General features: G+C 37.5%; 2 protein-coding genes across 4 annotated transcripts in view; one reads left to right on the top strand and one right to left on the bottom strand.

Annotated features, from left to right (window-relative positions):
- Positions 1–1,818, bottom strand: part of LOC133528951 (protein I'm not dead yet-like) — a 29,260-nt gene extending 27,442 nt beyond the window's left edge. Inside the window, exons 1-3 of one of the 2 annotated variants that reach the window (XM_061866473.1) lie at positions 1,781–1,818; positions 1,557–1,686; positions 312–440 (exon numbers count right to left, since the gene is read on the bottom strand). In XM_061866473.1, the coding sequence (XP_061722457.1) occupies positions 312–440; positions 1,557–1,686; positions 1,781–1,797 (276 nt within the window). In that variant the 5' untranslated portion in view covers positions 1,798–1,818. Of the gene's footprint in view, positions 1–311; positions 441–1,556; positions 1,714–1,780 lie in introns of those variants that run through there. The other variant, XM_061866474.1, reaches the window with a different exon arrangement.
- Positions 1,819–1,943: 125 nt separating this feature from the next.
- LOC133528959 (alpha-tocopherol transfer protein-like) overlaps positions 1,944–21,052 on the top strand; it is a 37,640-nt gene continuing 18,531 nt past the window's right edge. Inside the window, exons 1-2 of one of the 2 annotated variants that reach the window (XM_061866496.1) lie at positions 1,944–2,349; positions 10,134–10,258. In XM_061866496.1, the coding sequence (XP_061722480.1) occupies positions 2,057–2,349; positions 10,134–10,258 (418 nt within the window). In that variant the 5' untranslated portion in view covers positions 1,944–2,056. The remainder of the gene's footprint in view (positions 2,350–10,133; positions 10,259–21,052) is intronic. The other variant, XM_061866497.1, reaches the window with a different exon arrangement.

Below are 21,052 nucleotides of genomic sequence, written 5' to 3' on the forward strand. Positions count from 1 at the left end.
TGTAGACCCTCGGGAAAACCTCGGAAGGGAGCTCATTCCACAGCCGGAGCGTCCGCGGGAGGAAATTCCTCTTGAACCGCACAGTACGCGACCATTTAGGTTCTAAGGTGTGAGGATGAACTCCCTGCCGATGGCGAGCGGTGCGGTGATAGAAAGTGGCCGTTGGCATCATGTCAAACAATTACTCAGAGCACAGCCCATTGTACAAGCGGTAGAACACACACAAGGAGGCAAAGTCTCTCCTTAGACTGACAGGTGACGGCGCCACGCTGTGGACATGTGGCTGGGCACTAACTGTACATAAGCCTGACCTGTTGGATGTACCCGGTGCCCATAACGCCGTAACAAGCCAATGAGACGAGGGAAATGGCCGCCGGTGGCAACACATCCGCGATCCAGTACACACCCGTCACCAGAAACACGAAGAAACTGGGGTACGCCTGTGAAACATATATAACCAAAACGCTTATTATTTTCGTAGTCGACATCTAGCATCAAGTAGCGGATTTATCAGTACCGCTACTTGACACTAGATGTCACGGGTGCCGCGACTGGTGTGTATTGCTCAGCAATTTACAACTAATGTTACAAGCGATTAATACGGTTATAATATTAGCTGAAAATTGTTGAGTATTAGACTTTTCATTGGTCGTGAAATCTATTGTCATGTAGTAGTACTGATAACGCCGCTACTCAACGCTAGATGTCGACTACGAAAATAATAAAGCGTTTTGGTAACAAAACTGATGTACGGAATGAGCACTTCTATACTTAATCATTTCTCTATGGTGCGAGTTGCACTCCGGAGGTCGCGTGTTCAAACCCCGGCTCGTACCAACGAACGAGCGAGTTTCACGGAACATCGAACACGTTTCAATCGAACGAGTTTTACGGAACTTGTGTACGAAATATCATTTGATAATTAATTACCATTCGATTTTCGGTGAAGGAAAACATCGTGTTCGTGAGGAAACCGGACTAATCCCAATAAGGCCTAGTTTACCTTTTGGGTTCGCAAAACTAGCGCTTTCGCCAATTCTTGGGATTAGTTGCCAATCGGACCCCCGGCTCCCATGAGACGTGGCAAAATGCCGGGACAACGCGAGGAAGATGACTGCGCCATCTATTGTTATGAATTTGAATTATTTCTGAACACAAATCATAATTTAAAAATCTGAATGTCTGTAGTCTCTGATATTGACGGCATATTTAGGCCAAAATCGCCTTTATTATGTTGTATTGTGGTTTTCTGCCCTCGCCAGTTGTAGCTGAGACTTGTCCATCTTGTCATATTCTCAAAAAATAATATAATAAACAGCGCCATCTATAACAATGATGATACAAGCGACGTTATATGGAGATTGTCAGTCCTACTTATTTACTTGTCTATGATAAAAAATACATGCCTATTGATAATTGCGATGTAACCACCCCCTAACCCTATCGCGATCTGCACCAAAGTATAGTTTAGTTGTTGCTATTCTGAAATAGATGTCGCTATGCGCGTCTACTCTTCAGAACTCGTAAAATATGAATTGTGTATTACGTATACAAACTTGGTTTTCTCCAATAAGAGCAATCGGAAGAAGAAGGATTGGCGTGATAACAATAATTATAGACCTCCAATATAACTTGCAGAATAAGAAAGTCCGATGTTTCTTTGTCCATATTACAAGATTCGTTTCTCTGTAAGAAATATATATTGATTTATAGCCCAATTCGTAACACGTAAATAATCCATCCAGTCCAGTCCATGTTTTTAAAATAAAATTATTCTTACGAAGTATCCAATTCCATTTTTATACAATTATTTCGTAACAATGTTTTATTTGCCACTAAAAATCGAGGTGGCTTCAGATTACTACTAAGCGTGGTAGAATAGTAGAAAATTTATTCAACTGGCAAGGTGCCTTACGTCAGTTGGACAGCGCAACCTTGAAATATCCGCAATCACTAATCAGTTGTCAAATTACACTTTTGGTGGTTGGTTGTTCATTTTGTGTTTGATTATTCGATCGTAATTATTTACGAACGGTGCAGTGTTCATTTATAAAACATGTCGCTCAAAATGGAGTTCGACTACGAGGCGGCAACGGCATTAATGGACAAATTTTCTCAGGCAGATATCGATCATTTGCGGGAATGGATTTTAACTTTGGATATAAATAAATGTGTACCGAAAGATCTTACGGATCAGCAGTTAGTCTTGTTTTACCACGCTTGCTACGGTAATTTAGACAAGGCTAAAATATGTATAGAAAAATATTATGCACACAAGAAAAATTCGCCAGATATGTTTGACAACCGTATAGTTTTTTCGGATGAGCTGAAGCCTTCTACTGAAGCCCTGTAAGTATCTAATATGTTATATATAATTAGGGCTGCCATCTCGAATTTCGCCAAACCCGGACAAAGATTTAAAAAAACCCGAACATTGGCGTAAATCGCATTTTTTCCCCGGACGAGTCCGAAAATGATAGGTATTTTAAAAAAGCAAGACCTTTTTATTTTACATGTAGTTTTAATGTGCTTCCTTACATGAAAAGTGTCCGGGACACTTCTTGACACCCCCCCTAGACGGCCCCCGGACGGCCTCCAAACTAGGACAAATCCGGGAAAACCCGGACGGATGGCAGCCCTATATATAATGCATGTTCCTTGAAATATCATGGTTGCAAAACCCACGAAACACTGTCTCTGAAAATAGTTGTTAAAATAAAACCTGACGCTTTATTATTACACACCGTGCCATACGCTGTTTATTTTTAATGCAGGTCAGTTTTTTTTCAACAGTGCCGATGTAGGTACTCATGCAAACAGCCTGTGTGGTGCGTAAATCAATATGCACCTAATACTAAAATACATGCAATCAATTTAGCATAAATATGTGTACCTACGTTTTAATAGCCATACTATTAAGATCGTGTATAGTTTTGGAAAATCTTTAAATTTGACTAGGACTACCTATTTTTCATTTGTTAATTTTTAAGGATGCTTCTGGATTTTCAGCCACTTATTAAAATTTTCACAAGTTCCAATATAACTTGTAATGTATCTAGCTAAAGTTGTTATGTTGTAATGTTGGTCAATTAAAGGAAATGATATCCTATAAACAATACACCTTTAGTGATCTGAGACCGTTGATTTTAAGGGTACATTCATAAGCTTAAATTAAGTTATTATCAGACACGGGTATTCTGTATTCTAATTAATAATTTCTGGTTAAGACAAAAGGGGACGACCGCTACAGAACCCCCTTTCTATAGAAACATAGGCCCCATTTTCCTCTCTGGATATTAACATAATTGAAAATATTTTTCCACAATTTGAAGTGTTATAATCTTAGCCATGCCTGACCGTTTGATTTTTTTCGATTTTTTCAATATTGTAGGAGCTTAAAAAAATGTATGAAACCTGTTTTTTGCTCCTAACTTTTATAATATTTAAAAAAGCGGTCAAGTGCGAGTCGGACTCGCCCATGAAGGGTTCCGTACCATTTATGACGTATTAAAAAACTACTTACTAGATCTCGTTAAGAGCAATTCCTAGCTGAGCAACTTTTCAAATCTCGAATTTTTGAAGCTATGTTTCTGTCGCGCTGCGGTGGGCGGGAGCCGGAGCTATCTAAGTGTGAGTGCGCGCACACAGACGCGAGACTCGTGCGCTCGCTCATTGCGCGCCGTTCCGTCGACATCGCCCGCGAGCCAGACGGAATTTATTCTGCGCTGCCCGACGCAAGTTGTTTTAGTTGTTACCACGTATATTACGTGGTAATAACTAAAACAACTTCTTGTTTTTCATTTTTTAGGGTTCCGTAGCCAAATGGCATAAAACGGAACCCTTATAGTTTCGCCATGTCCGTCTGTCTGTCTGTCTGTCTGTCTGTCTGTCTGTCTGTCTGTCTGTCCGAGGCTTTGCTCCGTGGTCGTTAGTGCTAGAAAGCTGAAATTCGGCATGGATATATAAATCAATAAAGCCGACAAAGTCGTACAATAAAATCTAAAAATTTTTTTTTTTTTAGGGTACCTCCCCTACACGTAAAGTGGGGGTGAAATTTTTGTTTCGCTTCAACCCTAGAGTGTTGGGTATCGTTGGAAAGGTCTTTCAAAACTACTTGGGGTTTTCAAGAAACATTTTTTGATAAAGTGAATATATTCGGAGATAATCGCTCCGAAAGAAAAAAAAATATGTCCCCCCCCCTCTAACTTTTGAACCATAGGTCCAAAAAATATGAAAAAAATCGTGGAAGTAGAGCTTAAGAAAGACATTAAATGAAAACTATAGCGGACATGATCAGTTTAGCTGTTTTTGAGTTATCGCAAAAAGTTTTCCCTTCATAGTAAAAAGACTTATTTTAATTAGGTACTGATTATGCAAATTTGCCTATTTGTTTAACTCGGGTAAAAGGTACCGTTTCATCCCTTGGTTAACAATTTACTATACTTTAAGCTCCAGTTTAGCTTATTGTGACGGAAGAGTAACTACGGAACCCTACACTAAGCGTGGCCCGACATGCTCTTGGCCGGTTATTATATTATACTGTATCTATTACACCCTAATACCAAACACCCTATCACCTGTACTAAATGTCTTTTACACCTATGATGACGAAATAATAAATGATTGATTGATTGATTGATATTAATTACCATATATGTAGGTAAAAACTGCAAAAAAGAATGATGTCTCAGCTTCGGTTGTCATCGTACAGTCAAGTGCAAAAATATGTATCGAAAGAATCGTCTCATAAATATGGTACTACGCTCTTATGACACTGGAATAAGATGCTATGGGACATATTTTTGAGTAAGATGTGTACACCCATATTTTTACACTTGACTGTACCTATCCGTATCAGTAAGTTGGGAGTGATCATGGTGTGTTGTGAAATTTTGTAAGTAGGTATAAATATACCTATGGTTAAACTACAATCTATTTAACTTGTAGTACAATGGGGCTAAACTTGGGCCGCCTTATTGAAGAACGTATCGCAATGACAATCTGGATAAAGTATGTTGGGATAATGCCGGACAATTTTGGGACCAATTGAGAGAACTCGTGAAAAAATGATTTTTCGAGATCTCAACACGTGACAGATTCTTGAAGTACGTAGCGAATCGTTAAATAATAACCGTAGATTCGGCCTGAATTTTGGTAATCTTCAATATAGAACGGTTTTAGTTTTGTACCTGTGTAAAGATGAGACATAATTTTTTTTAGGGTAACGAGTGTTTTGCCATCAAGGGAGAACATTGGATGGTGAAAATAAGTTGCTTCTAATGGAAAGAGAATAAGGTATCACAAAGAAATAGGTCCGGTGTCTACCCTTTTGTATCCGATCTTAACCCGGATACAAAAATTGGTAAAATTGTGGCTCTCAAACTTTGATACCTATGTCATAATGCAATTTGATAAGTAAACAATGTGCTAAGAAACCTCTTATTGTAAGGTTTACCCGAAGTAATAAAAAAAACCATTAAAATAATAGATACGTTGCGTAGTTTTGACAATTTAAGATTTCGTGAACTGTACAGGTTTAGGGAAAGTGTAAATGTATTGTTTATTGAATGGAATGTACTGGAAGATATTAAGTACTTAAGTAGGAGGGACAAAAATCAAAATAAAAAATAATCGTGCCCAGTCATTTTTAATGAAGGTCGCCAAAAAAATAAGAATCAAACTTAGAAATCAAAAAGACTAAGTAGTTCTTTAAAAAGGTCAAGGTCACTGAGAGCCCATCTTGAAGTATGGAAAATAATTAAAATTGCGATTTTGTTGGTTTAATTTTGCAATTATGTATATATATATATATATATATATATATATATATAATTGATATACAATCTTTTTTTTTTGATAAAATGTAAGGATCGTATGTAAAGAGTAAAGTAAATATATAGGACAAGAGAGCCCTCTTGAAGCATTTTAAGGAAACTAATTTCGAAGCCCTATCTCTATTTTGTATCCGAAACTAGCAATGTATGTATGCGTGCACATCTACATATGCATCCGTATGTGTAGGTACTTTATTGCGAAAAATTGCTCATTTGCTATCTATTTTACTCGATTTTGTTATAAATTTCAACATGTATCATCATCCCTATACAATATAAATACTCTTTATTGCACACCTCAATAAAAGAAAAAAATACAAAAGAAAATATACACATAAGCACCGGTAAACAACATGCGGTCTTATCGCTAAAAGGCAACCTTTAGGTTGCGGAAATTGAAAAAATTACATTGTCAGTAACCGTCCCGCTGGTAGTGGTACTGGATAAAAATAATGGTACGAAAGTGTGATCAAGAAAACAATAAATGTGATAATTAAGGTCAGTAGGTAAATTGAAGAAAATTTAAAGTTTGATAATCACTGCTGTTTTTTAAATAGGTAAAGATCTGATTGTTTCTGATCCGATCTTTACCTGGCAGGGTCAAGATCGGATATCGGTCTACAGCAGTGCTAGGTCTATTAACACAATTACAAAAACAAACACAGTTTCATCATAATACGCAAAATAAATTACAGAGCGAAGATCGGATAGAAGGAAGAATTCGCGAAATTTACCTTGCTCTCTGTGATTGCACATAGCACAAGCCCGACTCCCTGAGCGACGCGGGGACACTGACAGTCGAGGCGCAATGAAATGGCGTCTTACACAATGTTGCCAACATTAAAAAATAAAGCCAAATTAGGGGGAAATGAATGTCCTACGTTCTTCACCCGCATCCGGTATTTACCCAACATACCTTAATCGTTGAACCGTCGCATTTCAAAATGGCCCTTATTTTGATATCGGCTAGCCGTAATGTAATACGGCGGATTATACAATATGACTGCGATACTTATATATAAATCCCCTCGTCACTGTAATTTCATTAAATTTGCTATCTAGTGGCAAACATCAAAGTAGTTATCTTTTACTCGTGACGCACAAGTGTGAGCAATGTAAAATACTATATTTCTAAAAAAAATTGCCTACTACGTAGTAAAAGAAAATGTGATTATTAAATTATAATACGAAAGGTGGGCAAATCGCAAAATGCTGCCGTTTTATTTAAAATAATGAAATAATTAGACCAGTTCCGAAAGTACCGAGAAATCCCGGTTCTTTAAAACAGTACCGGTTCTGCAATCCCTAATAAGGATGTTATGCCCATCACTATTCCTTCTGTGTACGTATATTTAGAAACTGTCTCCGCCTCCAATTCGTGCGATAAGGACAACTGCAGCTCGGACCGAAATTCACTCGCAAAAATCTCAAAAATCGAGGTTTCGCTCTCGACTGTTTCCTCCTCCAAAACGCAACTAATTATTATGAAATTTTGGAAATTGCAAGAGGAAGAAATAATCTATGCCGCTATGTTTTGATTTTTTGGATATTTTTTGTCATATTTGTATACTGTGCCTTTTTTTACAGCCAATTCAATTTAGCCGTTTTTGCGATTTTCGAGGCGCTGTATCTTTCTTCAAAATAAAATAATCCAAAAAAGCAAAACATAGCGGCACAGATATTGATGATATTGATCTTATTTGAAAAAATCACTACTCTAGGTTAAACATCCAGGGAGGAATCAGTCGAGAGCGTTTGTATGGAAAAATCGCAACTAGGAATTCCTCTTAAAACCAATTTTCGGTGGAAGTTTGCATGGTATTGTACATCATATATATGATTTTTAGTTTTATCATTCTCTTATTTTAGATTTTAGGGGGGGTGGGGAGGTTTAAATTTTATGACGTATTAAAAAAAACTACTTACTAGATCTCGTTCAAACCAGTTTTCGGTGGTTTTTTAGATTTTTCATTCTGTTATTTTAGAAGTTACAGGGGGGGGGGGGGGACACACATTTTTTCACTCTGGAAGTGTCTCGCGTAAACTATTCAGTTTAGAAAATAATTATATTAGAAACCTCAATATCATTTTTTAAGACCTATCCTGGTTTGATGAAAAAAAAATTTGAGTTTCAGTTCTAAGTATGGGGACCCCCAAAATTTATTGTTTTTTTTTTCTATTCTTGTGTGAAAATCTTAATGCGGTTCACAGAATACATCTACTTACCAAGTTTCAACAGTATATTTCGTATAGTTTCGGAAAAAAGTGGCTGTGACATACGAACCCTAAAAACGAAAAAAATCAAACGGCCCGACCGTTAGACCAAGCTAAGATGGTAGTGATTTTGACAGCCCAGACTGAATGTGTTATGTAAACGTCATAATTTGATACCAGTTTGAAATTTAAAATACTTAACCCTTGCACAGTCTCGGCTATCAAAATCGCTGTCAACTTAGCTTGGTCTAACTCTGACGGCGTGTAATGTGCTGATATTTCGATAAAACAACTCTAGTTTGAGCCAGACGTCGGGCCCGTTGCAACGTGTGGATCTAATTGGCCCTATAGTCTAAGATACCGCAACATTATAATTAGTCATTGCTAGCTAGAATTGCGTTAATAAAATTTCATTCCCCTGCTGGGGGCAAAAAGTGTTGAAATTTTGTGCCGGGAAATATACTTTTTGAGTGAGGCTTTACAAACCTTTTATCAATATATCAATATCAAACATTTATTCAGCAAATAGGCCACAGGGGCACTTTTACATGTCCATTTTTACAAACAATAAATAAAAAAATAAAAAAAACAATTACAAATATCGAAACGATGAAATAATAAATACTTTATTAGAGATGTATACTGTCTCTAAATGTCAAATTACACAAAAAAAAACTATGATAAAAAAATAAAACCATAAAATACTAAAATTCTTTAGAGATGTATAAGTCTCTAAGGGTCAGAGATAAAATATAAAAAAGATATTAAATTATCCTTAGAGATGTAGAGGGTCGCCAAGGCTTGAATTTTTAAGTGCCTCTCTACTGGACAAAGACCTTCCCTCGTTTTCTCCACTCGACCCTCTTCGTCTTCTTCCTCGCGTTGTCCCGGCATTTTGCCACGGTTCATGGGAGCCTGGGGTCCACTTGACAACTAATACCAAGATTTGGCACGTACCAATGAGTTTTTCGGAACTTATGTACGAAAAACATAAAACATCGTGAGGAAACCGGAGTAATCCCAATAAGGCCTAGTTTACCCTCGGGGTTGAAAGTTGAAAGGTCTGATGGCAATTTTCGTAAAAGCCAGTGCCTACGCTTTTCGGGATTAGTTGCCAAGTGGACCCCAGACTCCCATGAGCCGTGGCAAAAATGCCGGGACAACACGAAAAAGAAGAACGAGTTTAACAGTCCAGACGCGGTTTATTTATTTAGTATAAATTTTATTTTGACACTTGGAGAGACTTTACGCCTCCAAATTTTATTAGTATTAGTACTCTGACATTGGGGACCTTTTACATCTCCAGATTTAATGTGTTTTTAACCATAGAGACTATACATCTCTCTTGTATTGTATTAATTATTTATTTTAAGATTATTATAATGTAATGTTTGCCCAGGTATTGGCTTTTGTATTTATAAATGTTGTTATGTATTTTTCATGTCACTATATGATGTTACTATAAATGTTGTATTGACTTGTAAAAGAGCCCTTGAGGCCCACTTGCAGAATAAATTTATGAATTTTGAATTTGAATTTTGAACGTTAGAATAGAAATATAGATAGAACAGGAATCGTTCCAACTGACCTCTTACATTGTGTTTCATCCGCCTGTAAAATGGTTGTTTATATACTTGTGATTGTTCCTTATCTGATTAAAGTGTCGCTTAACATGCAACCAGCAGCCGATATCAAGGCGACTGCTATTCTAGTTACTAATCGGATTTTTTTGTTGCCCTATAATAATCTGCGAACTGTGACGCTCCACGGCTCATTGGCGCTTACGTCACATCCCATTAGTATTGGCACGACGTTAATAATAGCTTAAGCGGCAATCCTCATAACAAAAACATTTAAGTACATTCAGTATAAAAAGTAGCGGATACTACTACGGCGCGGGCCAATTGTTCGGCAATTATTTTAATTTTAATTAGAAACCGAAACTTCGGTCGGATACTAATAGTAATGGATAGGTCATACTGAAAATCTATGGGATCAACTCAGAAATCGTAAAACGCAGATTGGTATACGTTGAAAAAAACACTGCATATATTGGAATTTACCCTGTATTTTTTTTCTTTGCAGAGAGTTCTCGTTTTTCCCCGAGAAGTCTGTGGACGGCTACGACGTGATCTACCATCGCCTGCACTACACGGAACCCTCCAAGTACCATCTGGAGCCTGGCTGCAAACTCCTCTTCATGACCGTTGGTAAGTTCCTTCTGAAATGTCAAAAGATCAGCTCCATACTTCTTATCTCACACAGCTAAACAATACAATACAAATGTTCTTTATTGCTCACCAATATCAAAATAACATAATGACATACAAATTAAACACACAACTTAGACTATGGTAGACAACGGGCGGTCTTATCGCTAAATAGCGATCTATTCCAGACAACCGTAGGGTAGTGGAGACAAGGCAAAAAACAAGTAATGTGAGAATGATAGAAGTTGAGAAATAATAATACCAAGTTACACATATACATAAATAGCAAATAGTATAAACTACATACATATACATCACTTCACTTCACTTTTCTCAATTGAGTTTTAAATAAGTTTCTGGCAAAAATTTCATTTTTGGTACAAGCTTTTATCGCTGACTGTACTTTATTTTCCACACGCAACTAATACTCATCGAGACAATTCTAAAAACCCCAAACACAATTAGGTTGCGTTGTTTTATCACAGGTTTCCTATGGTCACCTCCTGTCCCCATCATCAGATCAGCTTGATAGTGCCATAATATTGCATTGTCACCCGACTTAAATATGTATGCAAATTTTACAAATGTATGGAAACCGGGAAGAGGGTCAAATTTAACTTGTAAGATTTGTCCCATACATACTAACAGGGGAAGTTAAATAAAAGCTTATAAAATATGAAGTGATTTAGCATACCTTAAGTCAGAAGGTAATGAGTTCCACAACCGAACGGCCTGGAACGTAAAAGAACCTTTAAAAAATTTAGATGACGATGACGGGAGTTTAAGGAGATAATTTTGGGAACATCTGATAGACTGAATAAAGCTAAAGCAGTCTTTGAAATAGCGGAGAGTTGCAGGATAAGAAGTATGCTATAAAGAAGAGAAAGAGTGTGAAGGTTACGTCTACGCCGAATAAGGAGCCACATGAGCTGCGAACGAAAGCTAGACGTGATGGAACCAGGGCTGTGGAATGAACTGCTGCCTGCGGTATTTCCGGACCGATACGACTTTCATAAGTTTCAAACTTTCAAGAAAAGATCATATTCTCATCTTAAAGGTCGGCGCACTTACAACTTCTCGGGTGTTGCGGGTGTTCATGGGTGACGGTAATCGCTTACCATCAGGCGATTCTTCTGCTCGCTCGCCACCTATGTCATAAAAAAAAGTCACATCATTTCGAAAAAAATTTTTGGTAAGAAATATTGTTGAAAGTGTACTGTGCAGCCACTGAGCAGCTAATAAAGAATAAGTGTTGAAACGCATTTAGACAACGCCCGGCACTCCATGGTGGCTCTCTTTAAAGTCCAGCTATCACTTTACTAAAAGCAATTACCTATCGAACAACGTCATCCTCTACGAGCGCATTTTTGACATTGACGAAATCATCATACTTACTTGGAAGATTTTTTTTTTAAAGAAGAATGCGACATTGAACTATTACTACGTATATAAATGACACACAGATAAATAGTATTTTGCCCCATGCGTTGTTGTTGTTTTGACAACAAACCATAGGAGCGTGAATCCCGCGACCTAAACGCGTAAGCGCCATGAATTTTAGGGCGCTTAGACGTTTTGGTCGCGTGGTGCATGTTGCGATTACGACAATTTCATTGTGTGGTATAGCTTCTCTATTATTCCCTTTACTTAATTTTCTTCTTAAGTTAGGTTGTTTATAATTATAATATAAAAGGAAAATACAAAAACACGCACAAAAACAATACATTTAATACATTATAAAAAACCTAACCTAGGGTGCTGTCAGCAGCGAGGCACGGGGGCAGGGCCCAAGCTGCCGGTGGTCAGGACCGCAGAGAGAGAGAGAAACCGCCAGACTATCCGCGCCGTGTCCAAGATCACCGCCTTCTGCATCTGACCCTTGATCCAACCACCTAGCGAGAGTCTCTCAAGATGTTGGTCGATACTCTCCGCTATGAGACCATTCGCTGAAACAACTATGATGGTCGAATCAACATCCCACATGGCGGTTATCTCGTGAGCCAAGTCTCAATGAAATACCTACTCTGAATACTATGATAAATTGATAATTTATCGTACAGAAGCCTGACCACGACTGTCTTATCAGTATCAAACTGACATTTTCTCTAATGTCTGCGTAACTTCTATACATCTCGCTCGCACTAATATGCCAGTACGAGATGCATAGAAAGTAAGTTTACCTTAGCGAATAGGTCAAAGACGTGGTAGCCATATAGTATTAGATTATTACATGTCATTGGGTACAAAGTATAGAAATACATAAACGTCGTACCGGTTTCCCTACATGTACGTGTAATCGTGTAATCAAACATAGATATATATTCAATTGAAATGGATGTTTATCGTGTATAAGGTTCAAAGATGCAGATGCCGAAGCAAATAGGTAATATACCTGCAATTCATAACAAGATTTGTAAGTTATAACACCGATTTATGCGTGTATGGACTATAAGGAAACATGGCGATGGCGAATGAACAAATGCTCAACGATCTAGGCCAGGCATTGATGCAAGTTGGTCTAAAAATGAATATGGAGAAAACAAAGTGGATTCAGAGCATCGGAAGGCAAAACGATGGAGAGAGTAAGCGATTATGTATATTTGGGTCAGAAAATAACGCTAGACGGTAACCCCTTGGATGTTAAAGTTAGTAGGCGCATTCAATTGGGATGGGGTGCATTTGGCAAACTGAGCGACGTTTCTTTGATATTGAAAACTAGGGTTTACAACCAATATGCATTGACGTTGACTGTCGCAAGTGATATATATCTTATACCTTTAAACGAGCAATTCTTGTACATATATATATATACATATATTTCTGTGATGTCGGAAACGGCTCTAACGATTTCGCTGAAATTTGGTATATGGGGGTTTTTGGGGGTATACAATCTATCTAGATTATTCTTATGTTTGGGAAAACGCGTGTTTTCGAGTTTTCATGCGTTTTTCTTTCGACGCAGAATATGGTCGCTAATTTCGTGTTGCCGGCCACTGTCCGTCTGGTCCAGCGGGTTAAGACGCGGACTGCTAAACGAGTGTTACGGGTTCGAATTTCGCCCGGTGACTAACTTTTTTTTTATATGTTCAAGTTTATATATAATTTTTTAATTTTTATTGTTTTAGACAAGTTTAATTTAGTAAAAAAACGTAGTTAAGATTATCACCTATACACCACCATATTACAATAAATAGTTATAACCGAGCAAAGCTCGGTCGCCCACAGGTACTGTATTACTTGAATGTTCATGCCAATTAAGTTTCATATAATTTGAAGCATGTCGTTTTAAAATGAGAGCGTAATCTCGATTGTATGAGAGCTACTTTTAGGGCGCAGGCCCGCAGGCGGGATGCACGCGACGCAAGGCTCGGCGAGCCGCCGCCGCGGTCGTCCAAAACAGGTTCATTCAGATCTATAGGTACGAGTACATTTTGATCGAGCCGCGCGCGCGACCGACCGCTCGCGTCGCCCGGTTTCGAGTGCACCGCGCGCCGCATGCGTCCAGTCCGCGTGCGGTGCGTGCGTCTAGTTCGACTGAGCTTTAAGTTAGTTCCCCTGGAAGCCTCAATAAATTCTTCTAGTCCTTGTACAAATATTTAACTATGTAATATGTCGCGTCTATGTCAATAGATCAATATTTTCTCAGGTCACTTGATTTATTAAACATCATTTGGCATATCCATACATAAATTTTCCGGGAACTTATATGTTTCTTAAACTTTCTTCGAAAAAAGAAAAGGTAAATGCAGTTTTTTAGGAAAATGTACCTAATCCAGAAGACTATAAATGCAGTTTCTTAGGAGAAATTAAATAACATTTTTTTAAGCAAACTTATTTCAATGTTTTAACTTCGTAAGTACTTGTACGAGTACAAATTTAATTCGAGTTTTGGACTCTAATATAAAGAGTGAGCTAAAAATAAGGGGAAGAAATATAGAACAAGTCAAGAACTTCAAATATTTGGGAAGTATCATAACAGAAAACTCAAGATGTATTCCAGATATTGCAAAAAGCAAGAATTGCAATGGCTAAACAGACTTTCTATAAGAAGAAAAACCTATTCAAATCACGTATATCCTTAAACATACGGAAGAAATTTATGAAGACATACATATGGTCTATCGCTTTATATGCATATGAGACATGGACACTAAATAAAAGAGTTGAACACTATTTACAAACATTTGAGAAGTGTTGGCGAAGGATGGAAGGAATAGTTGGACAGAAAGAGTTACCAATGAAGCCGTCCTAAAAAGAGTGAAGGAAAAGAGAAGCTTGATCAGCATTATTGAAAATAGAAGAGGAAAAATGATCGGCCACCTGTTACGACACGACCACTTGATCAGAAACATTATAGAAGGGAAAATAAATGGAAGGAAAGGGACGGGAAGACCAAGAAAAAGTTATATGAGCCAAGTAAAGGAGCATGTAGGGGCCGTGTGGTACCAGGACACTAAAGGGCTGGCTTCGGATCGACCAAGGTGGAGACAGAGACTTAGAGAGAGAGATAGAAATAAAAAGAAAGTTCCAAATTCAAAAGCGCAAAAATGCCCTGGGTTTGACGAGGTAAAAATTAATCATGCATTAGGGAGTTTTCAGAAAATAGTGTAAGTACCCAATTAGCGTGTATTGTTAAAAAATGTCAGTGCCAGTTTTGTGACCCTGATGACCCTGACCCTGATGACCCTGATGGATGGCGCAAGCGTGTTGTGGAGGGGAGAAGGCTATGCGAAAAAGCCTGGTTTAATGTGTTAGATAGCAGAAGGTGTCGCAGAAAGCAAACCGGGACTGGAACCTCAGGTGGCATGATCTTTCTCTGCCAAAAATGTGGGAGGTCGTGCCGCTCACGCATCGGCCTCCACAGTCACCGAAACCGTTGTCTAAATAGCAATGATTAAATCGTCTGCAATAGACGCAAAGGCCTGTGATGGTGGTTTTACGGTGCTTCCCCTCGCCGGCGCAATAAAATCCGCCACCTTGTACAACTATTTGACTAATCAATGTGTCTGTCAATAGTGTGTGCACGTTCACCTTAGTCAATATTTTAACGGCCTTTTAGCACAGTTGGTAGTGGCCTATGAAGCCAGAGGTTCTGAGTTCCATTCCCGGTAAGGGTAGTTATTTGTATACCCGATGTGTCACACGAGCAAATAATTAAAACATAGATTGTACTCCTCAAACGGTGACACTTTTGCTCACGAATCTATCACGAATATTTGTGGCTTTCCATTAGATAAGAGTCCTAATGCATATATTATGGTATTTAAGGACCCTTTTCTGATGGAAAGATCCCTATGTACGTTGCAATTAAATGTTACACCCTCCTTCGCCAAAGTTACGGGCAAATTGATAAGTCCGGTCACTATGAAAAATGACCGGTCTGTATGCATAATGCCAGCATCAAGCGGGCAATGTAATTTAAACTGCATGTTTAATCACTTTGGCTGGTCAGTATGAATAATGACCACCCTAACTTGGGCAATTCAATAAAACAAAATATTTAGAACAGTAGTTCAAAGTTTAGGTTAGATTAGGAATTTATCATATTGCCCGGCTAGAAGAAGCGTAGTATTTATAGTGCTCGGTCCAGGTGATAAAATCAAGCTATCTGAAACCTTGATTTATTAAATGGACCACGGACGTCGAGCAGTATTAATATGGACCGCCCAAAGTAATAAATTTATCACTTTGCCCGACGCTCTTCGGCGTTTTGACCGGTCATTATTTATACTGCCCGGTTAATCAACCCGTAACATATACAATTTTACTGGCAACCATTATTTTTGCTTAACTTTTTTTCTGAGAAAATTCCTTACGCCAATTACCTTACGTTGTGTGTAAAACCTGTATAAAAGTATATAAAACTTATGTTTACATACACTATGTCAAAAGGTCGCAACCTCAACGTTCACCTGAGCAAATATTGATAGAATAACAACACTCTTAACTTTACTAACCATAGGTACACCTTATGCCTCTGCATTAAGGTTTACTAATTGTCATTTAACCTCCTCCATACAAGAAAAGCTTCCAAAATTTGCTAGTGAAATTTGAACCTACAGTCTAGGGAATAGAGTTTTGCTTTGATTGCAAATTGAACAAAACAAAACATGCAACTTATGCAATATTCTTACGAATTCGTAGACTCAGGGCCTCGCTTAACATTAGAAAGATCATAATTGTCAATCACAAGCAATAGCAATACGCTTTCTATAATTAGAAACGTTTTCATTGTTGTGTGTAACAAAACTGTGACATAAAGATTTCGATTTCGAAGTACAGTGAGCTGCGAAATAGCATGGAGAAATTACTAATAAATGAATTCATTGATAAAGTCGCCATGCACTTTTACGGCTGATGGTGCCCAATGTAAGCCAAGAAGACTTGTGTATGTAATATATATCGTTGTCCTAATTATATATTGTATTACCTTTTGACATGTAAAATTTGTAATTTTATCAATAAAGAAATATGAAATAATATAATATCCACAACACAAGCCTTCTTGTCTGGCTGGTGAGCTCTTTTCCCACACTCAACGTTTCACACACTCACAGTACATATGGCCCTTTAAAGCTTCAAAATATGCACGGAAAGTGCTCATTCCCGCACGCGTGCTGGAAAGTAGTGTCAAAAGTACTGTATAGAATATTTACTTAGGTAACACATACAGGGTGTAACAAAAATAGTGGAGAACCATTTAAGGACATATTCGGTATCGTGTTCGTGATAGTTCACGATACAGTTGTTTTTTAAAGGAAATTGTTGCTTTGCCACGTGCCTAACACAGGAGCTAACCGCATGAAAGAAACAATGGCTCTTGTTTAACAGATTAGTGTCTGAGGCCTAAAAATCATTTTAGAAAATTCATACTATACACAAAGCTTGTCCGAAGAACTTATAAGTTAAGAAGTTGGTCAGTACCCCTAGTGTAAATAAATTCGATTTTCAAACGTGACGTACGCGTTTGCGTTTAGTCTCATTTTGTATTGGATTTCGAAAGAGCGCGCCAAGCGGGACGTTTTGGAACCTCAAAATCCTATACAAAATGAGACTTAACGCAAACGCGTTCGTCACGTTATGATGTCGATCAAAGTTACACTAGGGGTACTGATTACATTACACACTTACTATTACTATATACAAACAAAACAGACATCCATAGATATACCTAAATAACTTACAAATGACGAATGTGCTAGTAAAAACATCTTTAAATCAAAAATTAAGAAGTTGCTATTAGGTACAACGCATGTCTAACTAAATAAATAGGATAGGTAAATATACTACAACTACTTATACTGTGTTAATATGATATAAATATGTATTAACCTTAGTATTATAAGTTAATCATATAATTTAGATTAAGGTACTAACGTTGAAAATGAGTGCCTCATTTCGCCGTTAAACGCAAGTTTGGCGAACCTAACACAAGTTTAAAATGTACCATACTATTTGTGATAATAAATGAAAAAAAAAAATAAGATTATTGAAGACTCTTGTACAGTCAAGTGCAAAAATTGTATCGAAAGAATCGTCTCATAAATATGGTACTACGCTCTTATTACACTGGAATAAGATGCTATGGGACATATTTTTGAATAAGATGTGTACACCCATATTTTTACACTTTTTTTTTTGTACCTAAGCATATCAAAAAGAAATATGAAACAGAATTTGCACAACTTTTCAAATACTGCAATGTACTCCCGGTGCAAAATAAGTGTAAACTAGCAATACTAACTGAAGAATATCACTATGTTACTAAACTAAAAGTAAACAAAAGATGTACAAAACTAAGAAGTCTACAGAGACAAAACAAATATAATAACATATATGGCACTAGGCTGTATACATGTATCTTACCTAAATATTAAATGATTTGCCAGAAGATGTTCGTGTAAAGTACTTAAATGATAAACATTTAAAAACAGTTATTAAAATGCACTTATTAAAATCTAAAGACAGAAGCAACTTATACTAAGAATCCTACAATGTTTTTTTATTAGATTTAAGATATTAATATACTTATTGTTTTTTTGTCTGAACTCCCCATCGGCACACAAACCTCCTCAAGGGTTTGCCTATGACGGGTCTTATATATTCTAGACACAAAAGTTTTCTAAAAAAAAGTATGTTTTTTGTGCGATCTGCAGTCCAATGAGCGACGTCATGATCATCAATCAAGTTAAATAATGAAATATATGTCAATTGGTGTTATTTGTTCTGTTGAATATAAACTTGTTTCTTGTTTTTATATCAAACTGGCCTGATGATGGTGCCCGAAGGTATATAGGAATTAACTTTTTAATAAAACAATGCAACCTGAGCTTGAGGTCGTTTCAATTGTCTTGACTAAATAAGAAGATATCGTATTCTGCAGTTCATTTAATGGCATGATTTCTTTATGGCTTTAAACGGATCAGTTAAAACGAAATCCTAGGTACATCTACACATCTGACTTTAATTTAATTGTAGATTTATTTTTTTGGCAGATATCAAAAAATTTGGTGGATAGATAGAGTTCCATTTTCTGTATACACAATAAGTCGTAGATATAGAACAAAAAATCGTCCTCCCGAAATACCCAAAAAGTTGCCTAACCTTTGATCACGATCTTTGTCATATTCGGATGACTGAAAATGGATTAAATTACCTATTGTGATATTTCATAGGATTTCGAGAATAAATTATATATTCTGTGTTATGATAAACTAATGTATCTTAAACTAGGTAGTGATTAAAAATGTGATTAGTGTTTTCCCGAATATTTGTTAATGCGACAATTAGCCTTCTCTCCTACCCGCAGATTCTAATCATGAAAACGTATAAATATAACGTACCATGGGGTGGAAGGATCATTCTCACTATGACGCTTGAACCAGTAACATTTAGCACAAAGACTATTAAAAAGGAAAGAAGTCTATTAAAAGGTTATTGCGTGTTAAGTTAAGATTGTTTAAGGGTGTTTGAGTAATAACTTGGAGTAAAATAAAAGTAATTGATTCTACCAAGGCCTTTGATTCGTTACACTATACATGAGCAGCTTCACAATCACATACCCGTATTATAAAAAGGCCCAGGCAGCATTCAAAATGTTCCTTTGACAATCCTGTGTCTATATTCAGTACCTACCTTTCTTTGATGTCCCGCGTTCCGACCTTTCTTTGTAAAGCGCTTGTAATGTAAGCTTTCACAAGCTTGCTTGATTCTTATTTATTTTCTCAAAGGCTGAGTTTATTTACAGGTTATTTGAGACATTATATGTGCTTAGGCAGAAAAATGAAGCTCTGATTTTTCAGTGTGGGTTTAGGTTAGATACCTGCAGTTAAATTATTGAAAATTTCGATATTTTGGTTTTACGTAATATGTTCGAGAAATGACAAACATAAAAGATACTTTACGTTTATCTAACAACGTAAACTGAACGATCCTAATCCTGATCCTAAACTTGCAAAAAAGCACCCTTGAAGAAGTTTTCAATAGCCTGGCGGTTTCGTGGGAGACTATGGGATAAGTCGTCGGTGATTAGGAGGCTATCAAATCTCCGTTTCGCCGACGACATTGTTCTTTCTGCAGAAGAACTACAGCAAATGCTCCAAAATTTGTGCTACGCAAGCCTTCAGGATATACTTCAAATGAATCGTGCAAAGACTAAAGTGATGACCATAACGACTGCGTTATGCGATATGCGTGCGACTTGCAATCCGGAGGTTGCTGGTTCAAACCCCGGCTCGTACCAAACCAATGAGTTTTTCGGAACTTATGTACGAAATGTTATTTGATATTTACCAGTCGCTTTTCGGTGAAGGAAAACATCGTGAGGAAACCGAACTAATCCCAACAAGGCCTAGTTTTACCCTATGGGTTGGAAGGTCAGATGGCAGTCGCTTTCGTAAAAACTAGTGCCTACGCCAATTCTTGGGATTAGTTGTCAAAGCGGACCCCAGGCTCCCTTGAGCCGTGGCAATATGCCGGGACAACGCTAGCATGAAAGAAAGACTAAAGTGATGACCAACAGCAGGAAACATGGTGTCGAGGTAGACGGGCAGACTATACGTATTATTCCCGGGAAATACCGGTACCGGGAGAACCGGGAGCAGGCCCTAGAACTGTCACAGGGACAGTACTGTGGCCCTAGTGAAAAAGGGTACAAGTCTCTGGCAGCGCAGGTGTAAAGGGGTGTAAGTTCCACGTAACACTTATGCCCTTATACACCTAAACTGCCAGAGACTTGTACCCGTTTTCACTAGGGCCACATTATTCGACGCGAGAGTATAGTTCCCCTACCTTAAGTGCTTATTAACACATCCTGCCATCGGAACTTGCGATCGTGGCTGACGTTTCGCCCAAGCAACTCAAGCAAGATCATTTTCCGTTTCACGAAATATAAGAACATCGTCAACAATATTTGACATGTAAAAAATACTGTCTCGTTTTACAAAAATGATTAATGTTTGATATTTTTGCAGTTGCACTATTTTTAACCGACTTCAAAAAAAGAGGAGGTTCTCAATTCGACTGAATTTTTTTTTGTATGTATTTTACTCAATATCTTCGAGAATCGTGAACCGATTTTCAATTATTTTTTTTAATCGAACGGGTATAACCCCGAGATGGTCCCGTTGGCACCAAGTCGGGGTCTGATGATGGGGTCTTGGAGAAATCGAGGGAACTCTTCAAATGTTATAGGTACAAGTATGGCGCTTTTGGTAATTTTTGAAGTCGGTTTTATTTTTTGTTAAAAAGTTTTTTACATCAAGAAATATTGTAGAATATTAGCACATGCTAATA

The sequence above is a fragment of the Cydia pomonella genome, chromosome 20 (genome assembly GCF_033807575.1).
Source record: "Cydia pomonella isolate Wapato2018A chromosome 20, ilCydPomo1, whole genome shotgun sequence".
Classification (NCBI taxonomy): domain Eukaryota; kingdom Metazoa; phylum Arthropoda; class Insecta; order Lepidoptera; family Tortricidae; genus Cydia; species Cydia pomonella.